This window comes from Chamaea fasciata, unplaced genomic scaffold (genome assembly GCF_029207755.1).
Source record: "Chamaea fasciata isolate MVZ Bird 193981 ecotype frontalis unplaced genomic scaffold, bChaFas1.0.hap1 SCAF_9, whole genome shotgun sequence".
Taxonomy (NCBI): domain Eukaryota; kingdom Metazoa; phylum Chordata; class Aves; order Passeriformes; family Sylviidae; genus Chamaea; species Chamaea fasciata.
In genome coordinates, this window is record NW_027094094.1 from 16,066,134 (window position 1) to 16,093,933 (window position 27,800).

The following is a 27,800-nucleotide window of genomic DNA, read 5'->3' on the forward strand; positions in this document are numbered from 1 at the left end:
CGCCGCGGGCGGGCGGCGCGGGGCAGCGGGGCGCGGGGGAGGGCGAGCGGCACGGGAGGGGAGGGGAAAGCCACTCATGATGTTTAGGGGCGAGGGGAGTCTCTCTGCCCGGGAACCCGGTCAGCGGCCCCGGCTGCCGCGGTCTCCGCCTCTGGGAAGGTAGGACTCTGCCGCAGGGGCCGAGAGGCCTGAGTGCGCCCCTCGCCCCGACCCCGCACCATCCCCCGCGCTTTCGGGCAGCGCAGTCCCTGTTGTCGGGGCACGGGCTTAGACCCCGCTGCGGGAGTCGGGGCTCGGCGGAAAGGGTCCCTCGGGAGGATCGGGGAGGCGGCGGTCGGGGTTCGGGAGGGGACCTGTCGAGGACAAGGGGACCCCTTAGGGAGGGAGGCCCCGGGAGGCGCTCTGCGGTGGGCACCAGCTGCCAGGCGTGCCCGGCAGGGGCGCGCTGCCGTCGGCGCGGCACAGACCGCGATCGCGGCCTCGGCACGGCGATCTGTAACACTGAGTGCTGCCTGTGCCAGCGGCTTCTCTTCTTTGCAGTCGCATCTCGCAGTTAGAAGAACGAAAGGCGGTATGTGACTCAGTTTCCCTGTGAGGACCGACGGCAACTAGGCGATAAAGAGTTTGGGAGCCTGTGGGTTGCATCATATAAAGTAGCTGGGAAGCACCAGTCTTCGGCATTAAGTCATCAGATACAGCAGTTAGCTGTCAATGAATTGATGGTTTCCCATCAAACAAAACCTGAACTGCTGAGGTCTGAAATGCTATAATCCATCACAGGTACTTTCTTCTGGACTGTGGTAGAGTTTCCAGTTGTGTTATTGATTCTTGAAGAGTTAAACCACAGATAGACTTAATACAGGGAAATATTAAAAATTTAAATACTTCTGCTGCCCTTGCAATATGCAAGTTGTAAAATACAAGGTTGTAGGTAGTTGCTTTTCTGCAGTAAGGCGATCACACACCATTGTTGACATGTATCTCCTTACCTTGGCTGCTCAATCTCTGTTTTCAGAATTTTTTTTTCTCCCGACCTAGTGTTTGTATTCTTATGTCGTTATTACCGTGAAGGGATACAAAGATGATGCTAAAGTGTCCCATGGAAGGGAGCTGAGTGGCACTGTGTGTATCTGAGTGCATGCAGTATTCTGCTGGAGTCCTACTGAATGCCGCCCGATTCCTCTAAAGGGCAGAGACTCTGTTGCAAAAATGGAATTATCCTAATTAATAATTTAAATATATGAAAATAAATAATGTATACCCTCAAAGCTGTAATAGCAGGCATCTTTTTGTTGTTCCTGTCTTATGGAAATGACAGACTGCTTTAGTGTGAATGAATCCTGACATGATTCTGGAAACTGGGCCAACATATCATTGATTATGCACTTTGAAGAAGAGTGGGAAAGGTAGGGGAAAGATTTACAATTCTTGAATCTCCTGGCATCGTGTTGTGGCCACGAAAGCCTGCATATAGAAGAAATACAGTTTCTGGGACAGGAAAATTCTGCAGTGAGTCCAACTATAGCAACTGCTGTAGATGCTGAAGTTATGTTATAAACAGCTTTTCTGAGAATAGCAGCTAGATAATTTAATCTTGCTATGCTACGCTTTTCTGATGTCTAACTGTGTTGCTTTAGAACATCACCTGACTGCATTTTATATGTGAGCTACAGTAAGCTACAGCTGGAGAATGAGTTCAGAAATGGCCTCCTAAATAAACTGGAAATTGAAACTAATCATGCCCTTAGCCCTTGGTATATGTGTTACACTTTTCTCCAATGGGAGTATCTCTGTAGTTTAATTCTAGCAACAGTATGTTTTGACACCAAAAAGGCACTTCTCTCATATGAGCCCCACAGGACTGGAAGGAAAAAAACCAGATGAGATGGGGACAACTCTTTACAGGGCAGGAGGTGCTACATTTTATGTTGGATTTCGGTGACTGTACGGCTAAACCTTAGGAACACAGCTTTCCTTTACAAGTAAGTCAATCTGTTTCAATCTTTACAAGTAAGTCAAGCTGCCACTGAAGAGAGCATTCTTCTTGAACTAGCCTTAGTGCTCATCTGACCACTCCTGCTGAACTGCAGAATTTAATTTTCTGCCACCCTAGCTCCTGTGTCTTTCGTGATGTGGTGTCTGCATGAGTAACCCCTGTGGGGCAAAAAACTGTTAGGATGGAGGGATGGGACAGGAGAGAAGTGGGAGGTGAAAAACAGGGGCTGCCCTTTCAGCAGCAGCTCTCTTTTACATCAGGTCAGCAGTAATGTGAAACAATAGTCTTAAATTACAGTAGCCCTGAACTTTGTGGTCCACAAAGGAGAAAACATCACTGTAACTTTAACTTTAGTTCTGCCCTAAATCTAGAATGGGCTAAAGTATGAGACCTGGTGTATCCAAAAAGTTTAAGTCAGACACGGTACATACATTATAGAGATGTAGAAATGAAAGTATTATACCTGACATACTTCTTGAGCTGTTCCTAAAACATTCTAGTATAGGAGATTTCACAGCTCAATACCTTAGTCTATTAACCTTTTAGGTATAAAGGGTTTTTTCCTACTATCTAAGAAAAAAGTTCCTTGTTGCTACTTCAGTTAATTTCTTAATGCCCTGCCTAGTTTGCACAGAAAACAAGAAGTGATAATAATTTGAATAACATTTGTAAACACTGGAAGACATATCCCCACAGTTTTCCCTTTTTGCAGCCTGAGAAAGTACTTTAACCTTTAATATAGGTCATGTCTTTGAGAACTCCTGCATTTTATTGCTCTTTTTCTGACTCAGATTTCTCTATGTATTTTTAAGAAATACGAAGCATAGTTGTTTACTCCTTAACAGTATTTAGCCAGGAAGAAACACATCAGCCTTCCTGCAGAAGAGGATTGCCTCCTAAGATCTTCTGGTAAAGTTGTTTAAACTCAACAGCCTCCGATCTGTAGAGTCAAAATTAGTTTGGTTAGCCAATTTTAAAAATTGTTCCAGTTGTTAATGAAGCAAATCAGAAGGCTTTGCCAGCAGGCCCGAGGAGGCAGCTACCACTGGTATGAAGAGCAAGGGCAGGGCAGTCACTGACAGCTACATCCATTGTGACTGTTGCCAGAGTCTACATTTGAGTTTGATTATGAGACAGTATGTGGAAGCATCAAGAGTGCTAGTAAAACTGAGGCTTGGCCTGTTTAATCTTTCCTCTTTCTCCGTTAAGTCAGTTTTTTTGTTGACAAATGAGGAAATTGCTTTCTAATGCAATTTGATATTGGCACCTTCCTATCTCCTACATGTCTGTGAAATAAGTTGCCAAATCATTTATTTGTGTTTCTTCATTGTACGAACAGTACTTTGGCATCTGTCATGTTCCTGATTTTCATCTCCTCCTATTTGAAGCCCCCTAGTAATATGTAGGAAAAGCAAGTAAAGCTAAAAATGGACGTTCGCATATGCCAGTAACATCACATTCAGGAACTGTAGCTCTTTTTCATTTAGCTGTACCCTTGTACAATTTCAGGGATGCACTGTGCCTCCTGGCAAGCCCTGAGGAAGGTACACACTACAATCGGGCAGCTGATTCCCAAGCTTAAGACTTCCTGACAGTCAGGGCAAACCAGTGGGGCTATACATGAGGGGCAGTGGCTCACGCTCACCAGTTCCCATCACAGGTACTGCTCACTCCAAACTAGTCATTGAAGACTAATGATATTCTGTAATCATCTAGAGGCTATGGGCTATGTGGAGATAGCTGGCAGTGCATATCTGGTTTGTCAAGTTCAATAAATGCTGTGTTCCACTTTTTTTGTCATGTAGGGAATATTAAATATGAGTCTTAACTAACCACTAGATGTCAATGTTGCTGTGCTAAAAGGCAAATGCATTTTTATTTGTTTGGCTGATAATTTCCTCAAGAAAAGAACTTCTGTATTTAAAGGTATTTCCAGTATAGAGTCAGTTACAAAAAATAATCATAGACAAGGCCATGCTATGTCCATTATTTCAAGAGGAGCCTGTGCAGTTTTTTGATATTCTGAAGTTGCAATTACCATTTCAGTGCATAATCATTGTTAGAAAAGTGCCTTTGAAAAAATAGCATCTGATTGATCATCAGTTTCCTTCCTTGTTCTAAAATCTCGGACCTTTGTATAAGTAGCCACAATCATTGTATGGCATTTCACTTGTTAATAAGATAAAATAGAGCTAATAATATAATATCTAATCCTATTACTGAATTTCCTAAATTCCAGTTGTCTGTGGATATTTTCTCTTAATTATTCCTGTTTAACACCACTGGATATCAATGTCAGATACATTGTGTGGAGACAGAATTTCTAGAACACGAAGACTTCCAATATGATAGGCAATTTGGAAAACAGTTCTTTTGAAAATTCGTGTATCTAAAGGCATATCTGACAGATGATGGCATTTTAGAAGGACATACAAAGTAGAATTTGACCCATGGACCTTTGTTATTCCTGGCTCCTCTACCTCTAGGGTGAACAAATCACTTCCATGTCCACAACTACTTACTGCCAAGTGCACTGAAGGTGCTGGTTCTATTGTCTGTCTACAGAGCATTTATTTTGAGACCAAAGTTTGGAAATTGGTTTAATAAACAGTCATGGAAAACTGAAGAAGACAACGGTGTACATCCCGAATTCAGCTTAAGCTTGTTCTGCTGTTAGGATAAAAACAAATGTCAAATGTTATTAAAAATAAAGTTGAAATTTCCTGATGATCTGAAAATCTCCCAAGAAGTCAAAATGTGGAAATTGCACTCTTTTTCTCAGCTGATCAGTTTTGTAAACAGAATCTCAGTTTAGGCCACAATGTTAGAAAATACAGCCTAAACAATCTGATTTATTTCCTTAGCTCCACCCTCTATCATGTATACAAGGCCTCCCAACTTCATACACAATTCACAAGACTTTTTTATTACTGTGGATAGAAGAGCAGCCTTAGTCTTCATTATACTGGACTGAAATAGTTGAAGTCCTGTTCCACAGTTTATTTGATGGTCTCATTACTTCCACTCTTAACATGCTAAAGAATCACAGAGACACTATAGAAGAACTATAACTGTTTTAATTCCTAACACCTATTTTAGTTTTCTTGCCTATGACTACAGAGTTATGTAAGAATCTTATAATATCTTGAAAACCAGATTGCTTCTTTCATTCTTTTTGTTGTAATTAAAGGAACACTCAAAGCATCAACCTTGATGCTAAAACGTCTGTGTACTTCAGAAAATTTCATTAAAATTAAGTTCTCTGCAAGTCCTTGTTATGATGTACAGTGTAAATAATAGCAGTATGATCCTGTAAAGACCAACTGATTCAGTTATGGAAATAAATCAGACTTTGATTTAAAAAAAAAAAAATCTTAGAATTATATCCCTGTATTATCTCTGAAGTTTGGGCTTATTTTTGCAAAATGTACGGAATTTTACTAAAGAAATCCCCTAGAGATATATTATGTAGACTCCTGTCTTGCGTCCTTTAATCATCTCTGCTAGTCCCACATTTGTTTTGGGGCAGGTGACTTTGGTCTCCAGAGCTTAGTCTGGCAACTCTGCTCAGAACAAAGCTCACTACAAGATTACACATGCATGTAGGCATGCATACACTTGAGTAGTGACTTCAGCCTATCAAGAATTTAATTTAAGAGTAATTACCAGAGTGTACAAAATACTTACTTCTTAGTTTTATCAACCTGCATTTAAGTAAGTGGAAACCAGAAACTAACTCCTCCACCATGTTCTAGTTTTCATTTGAGGAGATTTTAGAATGTTTAAATTCCCTGAAGTATGAAGTATTTCCTAAGAGAGCAAAGAATGCCTAATCTTACTTTTATGGCTAGATCTGCTTTGGTGCAAAGTGACTGATGGCATCCAATTACATAAATACAAGAGAAAGGCAAATTTGCTTTTCCAGTTTGATATTGGAGTTATTATATAAGATGAAAAAATCATAGAAAATAATAAGCTAGAGAAAGAAAATCTAGTAATGTGTACAAGCAATGTACTTATTTTCTTTAAATCACAGTGTTTCCCCATAGATGTTTTGGAAGAGGAAAACTACATGAAGAAAGTTACAGTCCATTGTATTTTTAAACCATAGTGGATAAGATTTGCATTCCCTCTTTTCCTGACATGCATTCTTATGCATAATGTATATATGCACCATGTATATATATTCATAATATTCACTTAGGAGAATTGAGGAAAGGTACAAATCGTTGACAGGGAATGTTTGGAATCTGAAGTCTTCTGTATAAAAAGGTGACAGACAAGTCATGTCATCTGAATCATGCAAGCAGTTATGTACTATTTGTGTTCCAGCATTCTACAGAACCTGGAAAAGAAAGGTGCCTTGAAGGCTGAGTCTAAGATGTAATGTTAATAGAGATGTACAGTCTCATTCCTGCAAACACCTTCCACAAAACACCTGTTTTTTTAGAGATGTGTTTCATATTAACTTAGAAGTTGAGCTCTTAACTCAGGAGTCCAGAAGGCCAGTCATGAAAACTGTACTATGGACCTAGTAAGATGGATTCATCACTGTGTTTTTCATGGGTTGTCCTTAAGCAACGAAAATAAATCAGAGATTACTTGCAATATACAGTGCTGCAGTCAGTTGTTTGGAATCCCAGAGTCAGGTTTTAAAAAAACTAAGGTATAAGAGCATAATATAATGTAATGATGACAGAATCGACCCTCACTTTATCTTACTATTTCAGTGGGATTACATAGTAAAGTAGTACAGTAGTTGCACGTAGAGGCTATTAGTATTCAGGTTGAGGTGATCAATAACTGATCCTTCAGTGAAAACTGAAGGATACAGGGATACAAAAAAGCTGGTCCAAGCACTGAAGTAGGAAGAATCAGTTAAAAATTCCTATTTCACAGTTTTTAATGAACATGCTTACAGAGTACTGCTGTGAGACCTCATTTAATTAATAATACCGTGAGCCATTCTGCTAGAACTGACCTTTTATTAGTAAAAGTATACTACTGATCACCAGGGTTTAGAAAGAATAGGGATTATATTTCAAATTAAATACAATTTTATGTTATTTAATCACCAATATCATTAAGACATGAAGTACTGAAATACTATCAACCTTTCTATTGAAAGTATTTCCAGAGCACTATTCATTCCATGGCACCTAAGTGGAATGGGAAAGATAACTATCCTAAATGGCAACCATTAGTCTAACTTAGTCACAAATATCAAGTTATGATATTTATAGCCAGCAGTACTGAGCTGTGCAATATCCACAACTCTAAAAGTAAAAATGGCAGACTCAAAAAACACTGAGGACAGTTATCTACTGCAACTAAAAAGAAATATTGCAGCTTGTACCCTGGGGGAGATCCTGCTACTTGCTGAAACCACATTCAATTCACAATTGGTAAGTCAAAATGTTAACAGTTACATATCTAGATGACTGCCTCTCTTGAATGGATACAAACATAACCCCATAGAAGATAAGGGCCCGGATATGAAGTGAGATTTGAGTGAAAAAACATTTCCTTTGGCATTTCATGAAATATTCTCTCAAGTTGGCATTACACTGGCCTTAAATACTCTGCTCATAAAAAATGGATTGTGTTATTTAGATTTATATTAGGATCTGTTTTAATGTTTTTTATCAATCTTGGTTTAGTAAATCCATGCCACTCTTGCCCTGTAAAACTTTTATTTGAACCTCAGCCTTAACAGAGTCAGTGTTTGGCAGGTTTCTATAATATGAGTCTGTGAACAAAAGGAAAATACTATTCTGACTACCTAATTTATCTTAGATATGGTCATAATCCAACCACAAATGTTAAGAACTAGAAAAGGTAAAAAGACTAGTGAAGCATTTTTGATATTTTCTGACTTGAAGACATCAATACCCACAGAAAAAATATGGCCATACAACAGAGTACTAAATTGTTCTCCCAGTTAAAAAGATATGTGAATATTAGCTTCATTAATATATGAAGGTACTGTTGTACTGTAATCTAACACCACAGTATGAAAAACAAAGCTTTAAACTTGCAATGACATCCATGATTTTTATTGATTTGCAGTTCAATGCAGCCTTAAGAACAACACAAATACCCCATCCTTGGAGCCTAAGAGTCTTTATGAAAAGGCATCACAGCCCTGGTCACAGATGCCCATCACATGCACCCACACGGATCCTCAGCAAGGAGGGATTTAGCTGTCTTTGGAACATCACCCATTCTGAATCTATAGCAACCCTCCTCTAATATGCGAAGCTATTTTTAGCATCAGGGCAGCCTTGAAAACAGCAGGTAAAGCATGAAAAGAATGAATAAGTGGTTGTGGTGCTCGGCTGTGAATAGAAGCTATTTATAGCTCAAGAGAGATCTTAAAATATATGTATATATATAATGTGCATATGAAGGGATATCTGTCTCCCTAAGGGGGAAGCAGGGGTTTCAGAAACATAGAGTAGAGGATTATTACTATTTGTGACCTGAGCAGTTGTCTAAAAAAATCATTTCCAATTGTTCTGTTTAAGAAAATAAATTGTTAATGGAATTGCATATCTTTGATCCAGTCTTTATTTGCAGTGAATGTACAGCCTTCATTTCCCTGAGTGAAGAGAAAATTGAACAGCAGGAGACTATTTGCAGTTCCAAGCTCCTTTCAGCCATTACTTGCTCCAAGAAATTCTCTAGTGAATTTCTCAGGTCCCCCTTTCCATGCCTAGGAGCCAACATCTCAGTTTCTGTGATGTTAACTGTTCTCTCGAGTTTCCAAACCTGGGGGTTTTTGTCCTTGTCTTTTTCTCTTATATATTCATCCATTTGCTTCTAAAAAAAATCTTGGGAAAAAAGGCCACATGTGCCTTTGTTTAATCAGTACTGTGTGCCATTTATTTAGCTGGGGAGCTATATTGCTTCATGAAGGAGCTTATTACTTCTTACTGATGTGTTATACTGAGCCAGGGAATTAGGCCCTCTAGTTTTAATGACTGCCCAAATCACAAAGGCAGCAACAGTGGAAATTTACAGATGCCTACAAGTGATTGGTGTCAAAAAGAAAGTCAGCTGTATAGTATTTGGATTATTGTCTTAGAAAAGCGATAATTATGAATCTTTTTGAACTTAAAATGTGAATGTTACCATGTTCAAGGTAGGGAAAATCCTTCAGCTTCTGAGCAGTCATAACTAAAATGTGTATTTCTCTGTTGCTATGAAAATTATATTTAAAACTACAGTCAGTTCTTAGATAAAGATGTTGTGTTGGTTTTGTTCTCCCACTGCAGAGGGAAAGGGCCAGCAGCCAAAAGAGCAAATCTTTCCTTAAAGCTGTACTAAATATGTAGCATATTGGGATATGAGCAAACAGATGTAATGAAATTTTCAGCACTCTGAAGTCTCCACTGCAGGGCGAATGTGGTTTGTAAGAAAAAGGGACCTTGGAGTTCAGCTTGGTGCAGTATTTGACTTAACAGAGAATCTGTGCTCAGCTTGTGCAGTGGCAGCATGCCTGCCATAATGTAGGGTGGGACGTCAGGCAGATTTGGTACTTGCTTAAGGTGAAAAGGATTAACGCGTACTGAAATAAGGTATTTTTCCAAATTTCTTGAGTTGTTGAGAACAATAAAAACATCAGTGAAATACACTTGTGGAGCTATCACCAAAAACCCCTTAAAATGTTTCAGTGCTGATCCAAATCTGTGTTTTGTAAAGCATGTCGATTAGCAATGATGAAACAATATGTGTTTGATGAGGCACATCCTTCCTCTTGTGCAGTTCATTATGTCCATGGCACTCCAGCAAGGCTTCTGCTTGAAGTATTTCAGTGACTTCAGTGGTGCTAAGATTTCTTTCATTGTAAATTATTCAGGACATAGGAACCTGTTTTTAACAAGTAAAGCCTTTCTCCTCAAAAGCCTGTTGTCTCTGCCATGTAACAAATAAATTTCCTATGTACCTTTAAATAAATAATATTTTGTTACTTCTTTTGTGTCTTCAAAATGACAAGGAAAATCAAAGACAAGTTTATAAAGATTAGAATAATTCTTCAGGGAGCCAATGCCATGAAAAAGTACAGAAGGGCATGTAAGATAGCACAGGTCAAGGAAAGGATTTTGTAACATGCCGTCTGTTTTTAATTAGCATCTTGGCACACTGGAAGAGCTCAGACATTTTTCCATGAAGAAATGTATTACAGACTTTTCTAGCTGCCAATTAAATGGCATTTAGCTACACTGACAGTAGTATGTTGTTTTGGGTCTGCAGAAAGCACTTGCTCATGCTGGAAAATCTGGGACATTCTGTTTGGTATACAGAGTTCTTACTGGACTGGATTTTCTATCCCTCCTATTTTGAATGTAGGCATGAAGGATACCTTCTGTGAATAAATACCACATTAAGAGTGCAAGGAGCTGGCAGAGTGCAGATGATAATTATGAAGCGTCAGTTTGTATGCACCTGTTGAACTTCTGTCCTCCAGTCAGATGATAATTTTTAAACACTGGTAGGTAAATACTGGGGTGTTTTATGAGGTTCATACTTTGTCCTGTTCGGTAGAGACTGAGGTACTTTGTCACCAGTTCTATCCTATGGTTCATTTAAACCTGAGCATTTGTAACATGAAACTGCTGCTCAAGTGTGCAGCTCCCTATGCATTTTCTCTAACACTGAAACCAATGCTCTCTGCCCACTCCTGTCCTCAGCTGCTTGTTCTGGCTCTGGCAATTTTCAGGGTGGAGGGGTGGGGTGGGTTTGAAAGATTTGGGTTTGTTTTGTGTTTTATCTGTTTTCTGGTTCTTTTACCAGCTAACTTATTTAATCCAGTTTAGAGAATAGCATTAGAACAGAAACACCAGCAGTGATCTGTGAAAGAGAGCAGAATCAATACTTGCAAGAGTTGGGAAGAGGGAAACTATCCTATTAAGGAAAGCATTGCACAGAAATTCGTTCTTAAAATGACCATGCCAGTTCTGAAGAAGCTGGGAATTACAAATTAAGCATAGATTCTCTCACTAGTATCATGGTTTTAATGTCTGATAGAGCCATGTAGGGAAAAAAAAAGGCAAAAAGTAATTTGTATATTTGAACAAGACTTCTCCTTGCTGAGAGGTTTATATAGAGGGCACTTAATCTTACCATAGAATGTATGCTACGTGATGAGTGTGATGTCAGTTCCACTGAAATGGATGGGCATGTTGACTGTCTCAGAAGTGTCCCCATTTCTAGCACGGGAGAAGTTGATCTTCCCTGAGTAAACTACAGGCAAATTTTCTTGAGAGTTGTCTTGAAAAATTAAAAAATATATATATATCCAGATTTCTGCAGCAGGTGGAAACTGCTGGTGTTCTTTTATACTGTTTCCTTTCTTACACTTCCCCCTGTATTAGGTGTGGTATCTGTTCCTGCTGCGAAGCATGAAGTAGCACAGCTTCATACATCTTTGAATTGGGCTCTGGTTTGCTCTTCAGCCTGTATGTTTCTCTTTCATTTCCCCCACAACTTTAAATATCCATTGTTAGCATTTTCAAGGCAAAACACAGACAATAGAAGCGAAGCAAGAACTATTTGTGTAGGTCTGGACAAAAGTGGATGGTTTTCAGGAGAGCAGTTAAGGTGACGCTGCTGGGTTGGGTGCTGCAAAGCACACTGGGTTATGACAGAGCTTGGAAGCAAATAAAGCATCAAGAATCATAAGGATGTTGAAAGTTCTTAGCTGCAACAAAATAAAACCTAGAAACAGATTAATTTTGCCTGGCTTCCCTTTGAAAGAAATACACTGTGCATCTGTTTTTCTTAAAGAGAGATCATTCTAAGATCAGCACATCTCTCCTGACATATTTTTTGTCATTGGTCAAATTCTGGTGTACCTAAACCAGCAAGCAGTTCCAGAGACACCTGCACATTCACGAGGATATGCTCAGTGGAGCAGATGTTGTACATCACTATGAAATTTTTGCCATGAGAGCTCACTTCAGGGACGATCGCTTCTAAGTCCGTAATGAACAGTGAACTGGCTACTTTACAGAAGGGAAAGGAGACCACCCTCCAAGTCTTTCTTTCCTCCAAAGCTGGCAGCAGTTAAGCAGCCATTTCCTTGGCTTTTTGACTCAGGGACTGGCCTGGTTGTTCTGCTTTTAATGAAACTGGTATAATAAAGAAGGATACCTATAATACGAACCTGTATAGATAGGATAGGGCAATGTCAGCAGAGCTTTCCAAATAAAAAGTTTTGGGCAGAGTTGTGATCATTCCCAAGCTTGTCTGTGCTATGAGCTGTTGTAAAGGCATCTCAAGTTTTATTATACCTAATCTGCGGAAGGCCTCTTCCTGGCAATGACTCTTGGTGCCAGATCCACCAGGAAGCATAGTCTTTTCAGAACTGTTTAGAATTCACAAGACTTAGTTTTGTTTATTGAAAGTGCAGCCTCATTCTCAGCTGCTTTAAATTTGCCATTTGCTGCAGAATTTCTTAAAAGGGTGGAGCCAAGAGAGCAGAAACTCGGGCTCAAAATGAGGTATTTGTAGGAGTCTTTGATCTCAAAATCCTTCTGCTGCAAACAGTGGTAACGTAGCAATGACAATGTTTTGTTCTTTAGGAGACCCGTGAACACTGGGTGTGATTCGAGCTATTGCCCATCTGTGTGGTGTAATATTATGGGCTTAACACCAAGCACGGTAAAGTCTCATCATCACCATCAGTGGGTTTTGGATTAGGCTATGTATGTGCAGGCAGCTCATCCTGAACAGAGAAAAAGCAATAATTTTCTAAAAGCTGCATGAAATTAAGGGTAACTGTAATGGGATATAGATCTGCAAAGGGCAATGTACTGAGCTTGAAATCACAGGAAGATTATTCAAGTTTTGTCATATGTTGGTAATGAAAACATTCTAGTCTAATGCAAATATGCAAATATAGTCATTGACATGGAGTTAATACCTTGAAAAATATTAAATATTTTTTAAAATAATTTTTGTTCTATGTTCTGACCATTTGTGTTCGCTGTCCTCTAATATTTTAGCAAACAGGTTTACTTGTAGAAGTATTAATATTTTACCCAGATATTGGAGAATGTGTGCTTAAAATGTATGCTTAGATAGTAGTAGTAATAATAATAATAATAATGATGATGATGATGTTTGCTCTAGAAATGACGCCATGGAAGTTGTGCTAAGTTTGACCAAAGAACACAAGCAGTGGTGGGTGGTGGATACCTCTAGTGGCAGCAGGCAAAAGTAGCTTTAATTTTGACTGTCATATACCTGCACCAAGACTTTTACTAGATGGTTGATCATCATCAAAAATTGCCGTTACCAAACAATTTGGATACATTGGAAGAAACAGCAATTTGTGTCTCACCACGCAGAGCCACTGCGTGGGAAACCATCGGTCCCTAAGGCGGGCTTGGCTCTGGTCAACGCCGGAGAGGCGAGCCGTGACGGCGCATTGGTGCAGGAAGCGCTGCAGCCGCCCGCCGTGGGCCCGCGCGGCTCCCTCCCGCCGCCACAGCGAGCGCCGGCACGGCAGCGGCCGCGGGCCGGCGGAGGGAAGGCGAGCGGCGGCCCTGGCGCTGCCCCGGGCCCGGGCCCGGCCTCGGCCGCTCGGCGCGGGCGCCGCCCGGGGCCGCCGCGTTGCCGGGAGACGGGGCCGCGGCGAGGCGGCGGCGCACGGCGGCCCTCGGGCAGTGACCCCCCAGGCGGTGTCCCTGTGCGGCGTCCCGCTGCCCAGCCCGGAACGCGCCTGACCGCCGGCCCCCTCCCCGGCACGGCAAGGTGCGGGGTTTTCGACTAGAACGTCGAGTGATGGGAAGCAGACCGAGGAACGCGTCCACAACTCCCTCATCCCCCCTGCTGGAACTCGGCGGAAAGAAAAAGAAATGGATTTTGAATCCCATTGTGCCTACTCAGTACCTGAAACGCCCGGGAAAACAAGCAGGGGCCGAGAGGCAGGCGCCGGTCCGTGGGCGCAGCGGGCCGCTGCCTGCTCCGCTGGCCCGCAAACAAACAGCGATGGCATCGGCAAAGGGTGAGCCAAGTGTCGCCGGGCTGGAGAGAAGCTGTGCCACTGAAAATCCATGAACCGCTTTGTTTTTAAACTGCTACATGGCAGGAAATGAGATGCTGAGCTTGGCAGAAAAGGACCCTGGAAAACGCGAATATGCCTGTCTTTTGATGGGGCCGTTATAAATATTCATAATGTTGCAATTTTGGAAAAAGTGATTGTTGTGGCATGTGGTTTGGAATAGAAAACTAACTTCCAGGCGGTTCTCTGCATGGACAAAACTGGAGTCAGGTTACTGCTCTGCTGCAGAATGTGCTTTTGTCACTGAAGAAAACACTACACTGCAAAGTTTTCAGGAGGTTCACAGTGTGGTTGGAGTATTAATTAAAGAGAAGTGCCTGGGTAATTGATGGTGGATTTCAGTGAATGAGCCAAAGGAAATGAAACACGGGGTTTCACCATCAATGGCAAAATATTGCCATGGCAATGGGTAGCTTTGCCAGGAATAAACAAACAAACAACAACAGGCCTCTTTCAGAAAAAAAGAGTTAGAGAATTTTCTGTTCTCACCTCACCATGTCTGTGCCATTGGACATCTTGGAGGGGAGAAGATGGTGTAGCCTACTTATGCAAGTCCTACAAATCGAGCTTCCTTCTCAGTAGGTACAATTAGATCATTTCCAGAACAAGAAGTCACCTTTATACTGGGGGATGGGAAGGTATCAACATTTACTTAATAATGATTTCAATGCCTTGGCTACTGTAATTGTGTTCCGTTTTCTTAGAGAAGGTGGATGGGCTCAGAAATAACCTAGGTTTCTGTCACTCTTAGCTGGTGCTGCTTCAGGGAGAGACTGCTGACGAGAAGGTTTTCTTAAGAGCAAAAACATGGGCCCACACTTAAATTATTAAAGACCTTTACAAAAGTGCAACAGAGAGAGCAAGGGAGCTGAGAAAGCACGAGTTGCCCTTCCTTCCACGGGCTCAGATGCCTGGTGAGAAGTGTGCCCATGCACAGGCAGTGCTGTCCTCTCCCAGCAGGGCCTTTGAAGGTGGTCATCTGCCTCTGAAAGCTTTCTGGACATTTCTGGCTGCACCCAGTCCCTCAGAGGATGCAATCCCACCACCCGGTGTGAGCTCTGGGTGTCTCCCCTCCTCCCAGGGGGATGGACCTCAGCCACCACCCCGTCAAGGATTCAGCAGTGCTGGAGTCCTGCCTTGTATCCATAGACTGAATTTCTTGCAGTTTTGCAGGCTGTTGTTCTGCCCATAGCCTATTAAATCCCTGGTGGGCACCTGGATATGCACTAACGCCTTGCTGGGATTGTTCCTGAGGAATATGGACACGGTCTGATGTTGATCTTGTGATTTTGTGGCTTGTAGGGTGGGAGCAATGGGTCAGAGTCAGGTGGCCATGTGAAATCAAAAGAGATCTCCTCATCAGGAGATGAGGTGTCTCCTGGTGAGGAAACAGCATCCATGTGAAGGAGCTAATAGTGAGCCTGACGGTATTGAGTGTTTGTTCCACTGGGTTGACCTCAGTAGTGTTTGTGAGCTGTCTAATGTAAACAGTCCAACAGGGAAGTGTAAAGACCTGTTAAAGTTTGCAAAACTCGTCTAATAGCAATACTATATTGAACAAAAAATCATCCTGTATGGCTTCCCAGCCATTTGTCATTTGTTAGTTTGGTTTTACCATTCTTAATAAAATAATACTTAGGTGCTGCTTAAGTTTCCTGTAAAATATTTAATGTATTTTACTGTAAAGTCTTCAGGCTGAGGATGTATCTGGCAGAGCACTCATACCACACCTAGCACTCATTTTGATTGCAGCCTCCAGGCAGTATTGTAAAGGTTCATTATTACCACCAAGATCTGTCCTTATCCTGTCACTCTTCAAAGAAGGTCCATTCTTAACTATGGGTTTAACACAGCTGGTATTTAAATGATTTTTTTCCATCTAAAATGATCAAAGCAGTTTCAAGAAAATACATTTTTTAACTTGAACTTTATATTAATGTTGTCCATATAGAACTGTGCTTGATCCACCAATGCCTTTATTTAACCAGCTCAGAAAACATGCAACAAATAAGAATTCTTTTTCTGAGAAAAAAAAAAAAAGGGGGGGGGAGGAAAAAAAAAGAGCTGTATTTGGGGTCTATTTTGCATGAGAAAATATTTTGTTTAGGAATGACAGTCAAAGGCATTCTCTCATACATTGTAATATTTTCCATGTGTGGCAGTTTGTTTTTCAGTGGTACAAATATGTGCAATAAAGGCTGAGGATAAAAATTAATCTAACAGTTTTTGCAGCAATGCTTTTGATGGTTTCCTTCGATTTCATTTTCCTGTGGATACTGCCATTAGTTCTGCTGCTTGCAATATGTGAAGCATAATTCTAAAGGTTCATGAGGTTGTAGGGATCCAGTAAGAGATGACTGATTTCTCCCCCCACACACATACACTCCACCCCACACCCACTCACCCACCCACCAGCAAAACATAATGCTGTACTATTTTTGGAAACAGGGAAAGGGCCTCCCTGTGAAAACAGAAAGCAGTGTATTTCTCAGTTACATCACTTTGCAATCTAATGCTGTGTTGTGCTCAGTGTTTTAGTGGTGATGCAAGTCTTTTTTTTTTCTTTCCTATTTTTTTTTTTTTCCCTTCAGCCGGTTGGATTTTCCCCATCTTACAGCACCTCGCAGGTTCTTCTCTGAGCACTACGTTGCCTGAGTGAGTGGAAACATACAGATCAGCTGCAGGTTTCTATCTACAAAAACAGAGTGAAAGAGAAAGAAAAGGGTTGGGAAAGGAGAGACAAATATTGACCTGGACTTAGAGAAAGACATCCAATGGCTGAATAAAGAACCCTGTTCATGTTTTGGGATATTCTTTCAACTGGCTGGAACGAGAGCGGATCAAAAGAATGGGAAATGCCAGCAGACCCTTTAGAAGAATTGCTTATTTCTTATGCCTTTTATCTGTGCTTTTGCTGACTGAAGGGAAGAAACCAGTGAAGCCAAAATGTCCTGCCTGGTGTACTTGTACCAAAGATAATGCTTTATGTGAAAATGCCAGATCTATTCCTCGCAGCGTTCCGCCTGATGTTATCTCACTGTAAGGGCTGTAAGCATTTGGTTATTTAATTTATGATTTAAAATGAACTAGGATGTGTGGTGTTTTCAGTGCATACAGAAGGATGCTTGCTGGAGGGAGTACCTCCAGCATTCAGAATCATCAGCTAATGTGTTAAAATTGTGCTGCATCCTTGAATCTTGATTTTATATCTCTTTCATCTGTCTGTCTGTCTGTCTGTGTATGTGCACACATCTCATTTTATACCTTCTAGTATAGTACATGAAACCTGTCACATTACATTCGGGGTTTGGGGGGCGGGGGGGAAGGTAATTTTTTTTACTTATATAAATAAATTTCTCTGTGATCACCAGATCAGTATAACCATGGACATATGAGGCTACATTAATGTATGGTTGTTTTTTTCTCCTTTACAGATCCTTTGTGAGATCTGCTTTTACTAAAATCCCAGAAGGGAGTTTTTTGCTCACACCATCTCTGCAGCTTCTGTGAGAAATATTTAAATGATACAGTTTTTGTTATGAAATGTATATGTATTCATAAATATTTCAGAAAGGGCCTTAGTATTAATTTTATAAGAAACAGCAGCAGAAGATTTATGAGATCATAAAATACAAGACTTTTTAGCCATTTGAAAGATAGTGCATGTTTAATTTTTACTTAGTATTTTGCAAGGCTGTCTGTTGTCAGTACTACTTTGAATGCTTACATGCTGAAGCTTTTGGTGACAGAATGCATGTTATCTTCGTTATACTTTAATTAACGTTACAGTAAGGACTTAAGTATTGCCACAACTATTCTTGTTTATTATCTGCATTCCTGGGACCTGATCCCAGTATAAAGCTGTCCATTTGCAACTCCCAGTGACTGTGAGCTCAGAGCCCCTGAGATCAGGCCCGTCACTGCAGTGGGACAGGTCCTGAAGTCCTTTTCCATGTAAAATTGCCATGGACTTCTGTGGAAGTTTAGTCACTTCAGTGGGAGTTTTGCCCTCATAGTACCTGGATTTGACCCTGTTTGTTATTTCATGGTCTTAAAAGCAATGACAATTTTCTTCCAATTAAAGACTGAAGTAATTATTTCAAAATCAAATACTGTGATGAGGTATACACAGAAAGAGAGTATTTTGGGATGTTTAACTATTAGCTGCATTTCAAAACAGGATTTTTACAGGCTCACAGGCTTTCCTAGAAATGTGGGCATGCGATTATATAATTGTGAGCTATAGAGAGGTAGAGGGGGTGTAACCTGAACTGTTTATAGTGGATGTGCTGCCAGCCTGACACACACCCAGATTTGTCTCAGAAATCCGGGAAGGCAGACTTCCCAGTGTGATCAAAACCCAAATCGGATGTCTGTCCCAAACCGACTTCCCGTGCACTCTGGATGTGGTCAGAGGTGTAATGTTGATTTACTGGAGCTCTCTGGCTCTTAAATTAAACTGGTGGCGTACCGATAGCTGAAGCCCTGACCCTGTCTGTACTCTGCTACCTCAAGTGGAGCTGATAAGGAGGTGCAGACATACTGTATAATTTTGGATACAGGGTAAATAGGTAAATGCAGTTACTATGGAAACCTAAATGCTTTTCCATGGTGCTTTATTCCAGAGAAGCTTTTCCCAGGTGGTCACAGATCACAAAAGGGACACATTTCACATAATTTCTGCAATGGGCCTTTCAAAAGAGAGGGGGAAAAAAAAGCAGCAGCACTGGTGGGGCTTGTATCTGAAGAGAGTGAGTAGGACATCATCTCTCTTGGCTACGATACACCACCTACACTTAGCAATCCCACTGCAAAGCAGGCAGAATTGGGCATGGTAGAGTAGGACAGACACAGTCATCTTATTTTGAGTTATTATAGTGCCTGGCACAGTGGGCTTGGGCAATGTCTTATGACATTTTGGTAATGATAATGATTTCCATTTCTGCTGTACAATGAGATGCACATTCTACGGTGCTGCTCATAAATGCTGCAACAAAAACTATGACCCCAGAAAAGCAGGGTTTGTTCCACTGTGGGCTTTGATCTGTTTTCCAGATATATTTTTAACATGGTATTTGAATGGCTTGCCGTCCTTGGAATGTCAGGCTCCTGATCTAAGGCAAATGACTCCTTAAACACAGACCATAGAAACAGGATTGTATCTGTGGGGACACCACTTCAGTTTGTACGTGGGAAAGAAAAATTTTCATCTTTGGCAGAAGATAGTATGGGAAAAAAGAATATGGAAACCTTAGGTTAAATAAACATTACAGGAAGTTTTAGCTTTGCATGATTATAGCTGTATTGGTAGGTTTAATTCAGCCAACAGCAAGATTTAGCAGCTTATATGTATTTCTATAATAATAGAAATACATGTAGAAATAGTCTCCGGCATTCGGTTTTTGAAGTCCAAATGTAATTAGATATCTCTAATATACTAGTCACAGATTCCTAAATATGGTGTAATTCTGCCGCTATTATTATTTACTACTATTTTTAATGTAGTAGCACCAATGGTCTCTGGAAAAATCATGGTCTTGAGCTAAACACTACTTGTAATTCCCAGTCCAGGAGAGCTTTTCTTCCTGTGTAGTATGGATGGTATGCTCTGTGCTCTTCATGTGACAACAAAAATACAAAGAACCTACACAGCTACAGTGAAGTGCCAGCAGGAGTGTTCCCTAAATGTAGAGAAAACCTCCCAGCTCTCATCTTCAGCACTTTTATCTCTGTGTATCAGCAACGTGCTGAGGGTGCCCTTATAAACTGATGACATGAAAACCTGCAGAAAGAAGGGAGGTAATCATGGCATCAGGATTTGTACCTGCTAGCCCTGTACTGTTCCTGCCAAGTGATACAGTCCCTAGCTACAGCGCCATACCTTCAACCTCTATGCCCAGAAGCACCAACTATGGTGTTTGAGGACAAATTGGGGGGAAAAAAAACTACTTTCTGCATCAAATACATCTCATATAGCCATTGGGGAGAGGTATGAGTTGGAAGGCAAATGAGCTCACCAAGTGCAAGACCTATGCTGTAAGCCTGGCAATTTCTAAAATAGCAATACTATTTAAAGGGATACCACTCTGTTCTCTAAATTCCAGGGTGCAGAAAAGGAAAAATAATCCAATAAAATCACATCAGAAAAGTAAAATTAGTTGCAGGATTTAATAAATTTGTTTTCTGATTCAAGAATTCTATAAAAATACTTGTTTTCTCTAAAATTGAAGTATTCCTTGATTTGACAAAAAGGAAAAATTTCCTGCTTGTATTTTTTCATACACTTCATATAGGAACATACTGAAAGTGGAAAAAGCACAATCTGCAACAGCCAACTGAGAAAATAAATTACCTGCAATTTATTCTCAATGTAAACGTCAAAAAAAGAGATTAACTCATTAAGTGGATTCATTAGTACTTGGAAATCTTGCATTCCTGAATGTCTAAGGATGAATCTATTTATCCATCAGGTCAATTGATTAAAATATAGATGTGCATGTAGTATTCCACTGGGGTAAAGTTCATTGTACTTTATGATGTCTCACCACATTAAAAGTGTGGCAGTCCATGGCTAGATTATAATGGACAAATGCAAACGTGGCTGATAATCATAAATAAAGCTGGAAAAATCAATGCTTGTCCACTTTAATGCTTACAAAATTATATAAAATTAAATGTGTTGCTGGTATTTTTACTGTTAGATGCATACACTGAGAGTATCTCCAATAGGTATTATGAGGTCTTAAAAATAATTCTGACTTGAACACTGTCTGCATTTAAGAGATTTTTCTTTGGTTTTTTTTTTTTTCCCCAGTAACTTTCAGTACCCTCAGGTTAAATACACTCAGAAGTTTAACTTAAAAGTTAAAGGATTTTCCTTCCTGTCAGTGTTGCAAATTCAACCTGATGTCTGACTAACCAGCAATTTAAACCAAGACAAAATAAACCTCTGTAGTACTTGAAGATTTCATCGTTGTCCTAGTACATCTCCAGAGGGACTTATACAATCCCATTGTTTACTGGCGTGATAAACCCACATTAACATCTCACAGAAGTCAAAGGAATTTTATCAGATGGCCCCAGTAGACAATTGTTGGATCCTTCCCTTTGCACCACACTGTGGTGCAATATATCAACCTTACAGTCCTATAGTGCTTGCACAGAAAAAAACATGAAACCAGGCAGTGGAAATTTGGCCTACCATGGCTTGCTGAACCATTTTCTAAAGCTGCTGATAACCTAATGGTCTTTCCTTTTGCATTTCTTTATGCAGGTTGTTTACATCCAATACTTTTGATGTTATTAGTGATGATGCTTTCATGGGCCTTCCTCATCTAGAATATTTGTGAGTGGATAAAAGTATATTTCCTGGCATTATTAAATGGAGTGGGTGGGCTTCCAAGTTCCAGGCATTGCTTTGACCAGAATCCCTTTACGACCCATTACAGGTTCATAGAGAACAACAACATTAAGTCAATTTCAAGAAATACTTTCAGAGGACTGAAATCTTTAATTCACCTGTAAGTAAAAGGATTGAATATATTACTTGGTATATTTAATATAGTAACTGAACCACTGTGTTGTTTTGTTTCTGATTTCCATATATAACCGTTCATGGTTATTTAAGTGGTATTAATAATAATTTAATTAGAATGGTAATCTTTGTGTTTCCACCAATGGCTTCCAAACTGTGGTATGTGTAGAAGGCAAAGGTACAAACAGCTTCCAAGGAGCACATGTTTGGCAGTAGTTCCCTGACTTTTTCTGCTTGGAGCACAGGGGATTTCCAGCTGAGCGTGTAGGAGCAGGGAGGAGTATGAATTAGGAAGGAGTCTTGGCACTGATGAGGTGAGTCCCAGTTTGGGACTTGGAAAGGAGGAAGGTGGGAGATGTGGTTAGGAATGTGAGAGGCTGAGGGATGGACCCACACCTCTTCCCAGGTACCCCAATCTGACATGGATCCAGGAGAATATTACAGCCATTCTTGGGACAGGCCATCACTGTCTGTGCCTGTGTCCACTTAAGACAGTAATAGCATACAGAAGAATTTGATGAAATCAAACTTGAAAATTCCCACCCAGAGCAATTTTAAATACAAGACTTGCAACAAGATGTATTTTTTATGGCTTACTGATCTACTTCTTCCGTTCTGCACCTACTCTGCACCCTGTCCTCTCCTGCATGCAAGCAGGAGCTTCCCAGTCAGGATCTGTCACACACTGACACTGGGATCTGCTTACCATTTCCTGTGTGCTGCTCAGTCCTTTGGCTGTCTTGGAAGCATGGCCAACTCTTGCCCTCTGACCTGCTGCAGCTCCTTGCTGCATTATCTGGGAGGGGAAGTTAGTCCAAGGCACTCTGGATGCCAGTGTGCTGTAGGAGCAACGCTCCCTATGCCCTCACCAGCAGGAGCATTTCTCACACTGTCCTCAGCAGGCGAGACACACATTGGCAACAAATACCTGAAATATTTCACTGCAAACAAGAGTAGCTTCCTTGTCTCTGAGCTAGGGAGACAGTTTTTATACAGGCTTTTATCTCTTACTGCAAGTTTATCTTTTAGCAATAATTTAATTTAATGAGGAATAAATTTTTTAAAAATGAAATGCACACTATAAGAAAACAGAAAAAAAATACAAAAGGAGAAAAGGGGAAAAAATGAGGCTAAAACATCTGTAGTGTGCCTGACATGGGTTTATACCCAGTTCTGAGCATCTGCATTCTGAAGCATGTCATATGCATGTCATAGGCAAGGGAGTGGATTCTGACCTTTTGGCCTTAACATGATAAAACCCCCAAGAGGGTTTTGAAACAGGGTCATTTAACTTCTTTCATATATTTTGACAGAGGAGAGAAAGCAAAGGTTCTATTTTAAACCGTTAATGCATAAGTATAATAGGCAAATTGCAATTCACCATATCTTCACCACCTAGTAAATGTACCATAAAACACTTTATGCTTTCCCTTTTGGTCAGGACAAGATTTACAGCTGGCTGAAACCAAGCCTACTGTGACTACTCGTGTAGATAAAGTTACTTACAAAATGGCTCTAGGTCTGAGGGAGAGGAAAGAGAGAGGAGAGGGAAAGAGGTACATGAAAAGGCTGTGCACATCCCATAACAATCCATGTAGAGGTACAGGCAGAATTACACTGTTGTTAGAAAAAAAAGATAGCTGGATAAAGCTGGTAACTGGGACCCTATCTGCAAAATATTTGCGCACATGAATAGCTTTCTATTCACAAATGGGTCCAGTACATTATTTATCATACTCATTTACTTATTTAGTAGCTGCTGCTGCCAGTGAACAAATGGCGTTTCTAAAACAGAGGAAGGCACAGTTTCTTCTCCACAGAGCATATAGTCCAAGGCTAACATCTTGTCTTGCCTGTTACATTGGTTTCTGGGGATGCTTCAGAGTTTCACAAGAGAAAACATAAAAAAGACAGAATCACATTGGAGGCACAACTGCCATTTCATGCACATTTTTGGGACATAGATTTGTGCATCATGCTGCTATTGTCCATGGAGCACTATTCACAAAGACAATGAGAAATTTGTGGAAAATAACTGCAAAGGCACCACTAGTTTAATCTGCTTGAAGAACCACTCCCCATCGTTTGGGGAAAATTTCACATACACATTAAGAATGATCATTTGGCACCCTGAGGCACTTTTCATTTAAGAAACAAGAGAGTACTTGTGTAGATAAAATATATTAAAAAGAATCATAATAAATGAGCATGCAAATAAGTTCCATGAAGTTAGATAAGATGACCTTTGTTCTATTTATTCTATTTACTTCCTTTTTGCAACATAAATTTTGGAATGCAGTAAGCTATCCAAACATTTTTATTTTTATAATGCAATTAAACTTCAGTAATTACAGTGTGTCATTGTAAAAGAGAGCCATATAGAATTTATTATTGTGCAATAGGATTTATTTTCTGGTCAGAGTACATTTAAGAACAGAAAAAATTTTTAAAAATTGCCTTTTTTTACTAAGTTACTAATTTAATGTCAAAATCTTAGAGTTAGCATTGGATGGTAATTTCTCTGCACAATATGTAATTTTGATTGCACTTCTCTCAGAACTGTCACCATTAGTTTAACTGCATGTTTGAGTCAACCTTTACTCTCTTACTATAATCCAAATATCACATACAGCACCATCTAGGCAAGACAGTGTTTTCTCATATATAAGTGTGCTTTTTAACAATAGACTAAAAAATGCATAATTTTCATTCAGAGATTGGCAAATGCATAAACCTTGCTTAGATTTTGCTGTCAGCCATGTACCCATGGCAGCGGTGAACCACTCCTACTCCCAAGTACATCCTCCCTTTTAGTTTGCTGTATAATAACATATAAAAACAATATAGGGCATTAAACTTGTCTCAGCTTGCAAGTCCACACAGCTTTCTTCACGTGAGTTACCTGACTTTTAAAGAATTGCTCTGAAGCATGAAATTGCACATAAGTGAAGCACATGATATATTCACATACAGTGTTACAATCAGATGTACTTTGAAAGTGGTGAAGTCAGAATGGACTAATAGAAGCATCCCATATTTACTACTACTGATCAGACAAACAGTTATTTTTAATGAGGCAGCAGGCCTAGTAGATCTGGGCTTGTTCTTGTATTTAAGTATGTGCCTAAGTGTCTTTGCTTGCCTAGAGAAATTGTGATTAATAAATAACATTTATGTTTACAAGTTAAAACAGAAGAGGTTCTAAGTCTTATTAGCTACAGATTTTAACTGGAATCTTAATCTAAAATGGTTTCTTTCCATCTTTGTTTCTTCTCATAAGTAATAAATAATTCTGTTAATTGGAAGAGGCATAGACTATACCCTACAACATTATCCTTTTTCTGTCATGCCCTCCGTGACATCTGAGACCTTTGGCAGACTCACAGAGACAGTCTGACTGAAATGTAATACACTGTTCATTCAAAGCTTGCTCACATTTCCATGTCACTTCTACTTGCTGGAATACTCACTGAATTTGAACAAGTTTTCCCAGCATTGAAAACTGGGAATTAATGAAATTTTTTTGCTGGTCTGATGCACATTTACACACACACATGCACATGCCAGGAAAGCAGTTCATGCCGATCAGCAATTTATTGCCTATTACGGCATATTTTCAAAAACAATGAGCTAAACCTAAGCCCATCTGCCCATATTAGTAAGATTTTCCTTCCAGAAGAGGTACAAGAAAGTGGGTAAATTGCAGTGATATGAACACCGTGTATTGGGATCTCATAGGGAAAACATCAGTGGATCAAATCATGACTAATTGTTTTCAAATGTTAAATGGTGTTAGCAAAACACCAAAGGTGATAGAACTTTTTACTCTGCTAAGTGAAGTATTGTAAATGCTGCAAGGTTGCTGAAGAGTGAGAAGGCATAAGGAGGCATGGCATTTTAGTGGAAGGAAAAGTCACAAAGTAAATAAGCCATTCTTAAAAGCAATCTTTTAGAACTAAGTGCTGGAAAATACCAGTGTTCTTTGCTGTAAGTAAAAAGCCCCACACAGTATATCACAACTTGCAAAAATGAGTAGTTTCATGAACAACTAGCACTAATTCTGAAGTGTTTTCTTTTACAGGAGTCTCGCAAATAATAATCTCCAGTCACTTCCAAAAGACATATTTAAAGGCTTGGATTCTTTAACGAATGTGTAAGAAAGAAATTAATTAATCTTTTAATTATACTAGAAGTATAGAGAGGTTATTTTAGAGGACATTCTGAGTAACCATTCAAAGCAGTAGCCAGTAGTGGATCTTGTTACTGGGTAGAGACTACACAGTATGGGTAGGCATGGTTTTTTTGTCTGCTCTTGTTGAAAATTTGTGATAGTTTTGAATTTCCACCAGTTAAGAAGATAAGTAATATTGTTAGTTGTTATGTAATAAAGCTGCATGTTCATTAAGATTTTGTGAATAAGAAGGGAAGATCCTTAGGGATGCATGAGAGAGCAAGGCATGCAGGGAAGGTGGATGATATTTAATGGAGTAATATTTTAATGTGCAAGCAATTCCTGGGAAAGCTATCTTTTATCAATAAAGCATGTTTCTAAGTAAGTATCCCATAATAAATCTAATTCCAACCAGATCAAAACATCAGCTTGTTTAAATATATATACACATATAAACTTGTGTGTGTATATATATATAATACCAGTAAAAATACAAAATATAGATAAACAGATAAATCTTATAATTGCTTTAGTGAAATAGATCCTGTTTTCAATACACCAAATCCTGTTCTGATCTGGGCTGATAAGCTCAGGAAATCCTTTGCCTGCTCCCAGTATTAAGAAGGTAGGCTGAATCCCTCGGGCAGAGCTGCAGCAGTGAGATGTGGCCATGGCCAGCGTAGCTGGAGCATTACTTGGCACGGCTGACGGTGGCCAGGTGGTTACACAGTCTGTTCCTGGCGCTTGCCTGTTCCTGTACATACGATCAGAAATCTGACTGAAGACAGCTGTAAAAGACCTGAACAGAACTCCTTTGCTTGTGTCTCCTGAAGCCCTAAATGTGTGTATCTAAAGGAGATAGTGAATACTGACTGACTGACTATCAGGTTACATTAATTCCTATTTTGTTATCTAGAATGCTCTTACTGAGAAAGGGCAATCCAAAGGAAATGGGGTCATTAATTTGGGAGGCGTTGGTGTACCTGTAAACTGTGGGAAATTGATAAAAATTTCTGATCACCAAGTTATGGTCTCCTTGATTACCTTAATATAATTAAATCTGTGTGGGTTCTGATATGTAGGTTAAAGTATGGGTCAGGACAAATTAAGCCAGGAAGGCCTCAAGTGAGAATAAGCAAGAGGGCACATATTTAACGAAAGCCTGTTTTGTTGTTCTCGAGAAAAACATCAGCTGACTACTTATTTTCAATGCATCATTTATTTGTTGTAGAGACCTTAGAGGCAATGCATTTAATTGTGACTGCAAACTGAAGTGGTTAGTGGAGTGGCTGGGCAGCACCAATGCAACTGTTGAAGACATTTACTGTGAAAGCCCACCAGAATATAAGAAGCGCAAAATCAATAGCCTCTCTCCAAAAGAGTTTGATTGCATTATTACAGGTAATGTGCCTCAAATTATTTATAATCTTGTTAAAGTCAAAGCTATAGTTTTTCATTCTAGAGCCTGTTTTTGTAGGAATGCTGCATTCTGCATGGAATTTCTACTAAAATCAATATGAACTCTGCTGGTTTAAGTCTGACATGGGAATCATTTGGGAGCAGGGTCCTATATTTCAGTATGTACTCAAACTTTATTATGTTACACAATGATTTGGAAAAGTGGGACATAAAACAGTACCTCTTTTTATTAAGAAAGGCTGAAAAACAAATTGCAGTGCTCCTTTATCAACAGAAAAATTGGACTAGCGATGAAATACTGTAATTTGTAACAAATTGGTATCTGATAAGCAGTTGTTTTTTTCAGTACAGTATGTAAAATATCTCTGTAATTATCATCTGTTGTGTGCACTTTTGCAGAATTTGAAGTTTATCAGTCCCTGCCATACCAATCTCTGTCAGTAGATACTTTCTCATATATGAATGATGAACACGTGGTTATTGCTCAGCCTTTTACTGGAAAATGCATCTTTCTTGAATGGGACCATGTGGAAGTGATGTTCAGGAATTACGACAACATTACAGGTATGAACACTGCTTGACAGATAACATTACAACAAATTATCCAAAA

The 27,800-nt window shown here is 39.8% G+C and overlaps 1 protein-coding gene across 3 annotated transcripts in view; it reads left to right on the plus strand.

Moving 5' to 3' along the window:
* Positions 1–53: 53 nt before the first annotated feature.
* LGI1 (leucine rich glioma inactivated 1) overlaps positions 54–27,800 on the plus strand; it is a 30,385-nt gene continuing 2,638 nt past the window's right edge. The window contains exons 1-8 of one of the 3 annotated variants that reach the window (XM_066191205.1): positions 54–159; positions 16,658–17,105; positions 17,501–17,572; positions 21,340–21,411; positions 21,515–21,586; positions 25,682–25,753; positions 27,003–27,172; positions 27,590–27,754. In XM_066191205.1, the coding sequence (XP_066047302.1) occupies positions 16,915–17,105; positions 17,501–17,572; positions 21,340–21,411; positions 21,515–21,586; positions 25,682–25,753; positions 27,003–27,172; positions 27,590–27,754 (814 nt within the window). In that variant the 5' untranslated portion in view covers positions 54–159; positions 16,658–16,914. Of the gene's footprint in view, positions 160–10,439; positions 10,491–16,657; positions 17,115–17,500; positions 17,573–21,339; positions 21,412–21,514; positions 21,587–25,681; positions 25,754–27,002; positions 27,173–27,589; positions 27,755–27,800 lie in introns of those variants that run through there. The other 2 variants (XM_066191206.1, XM_066191207.1) reach the window with 2 other exon arrangements.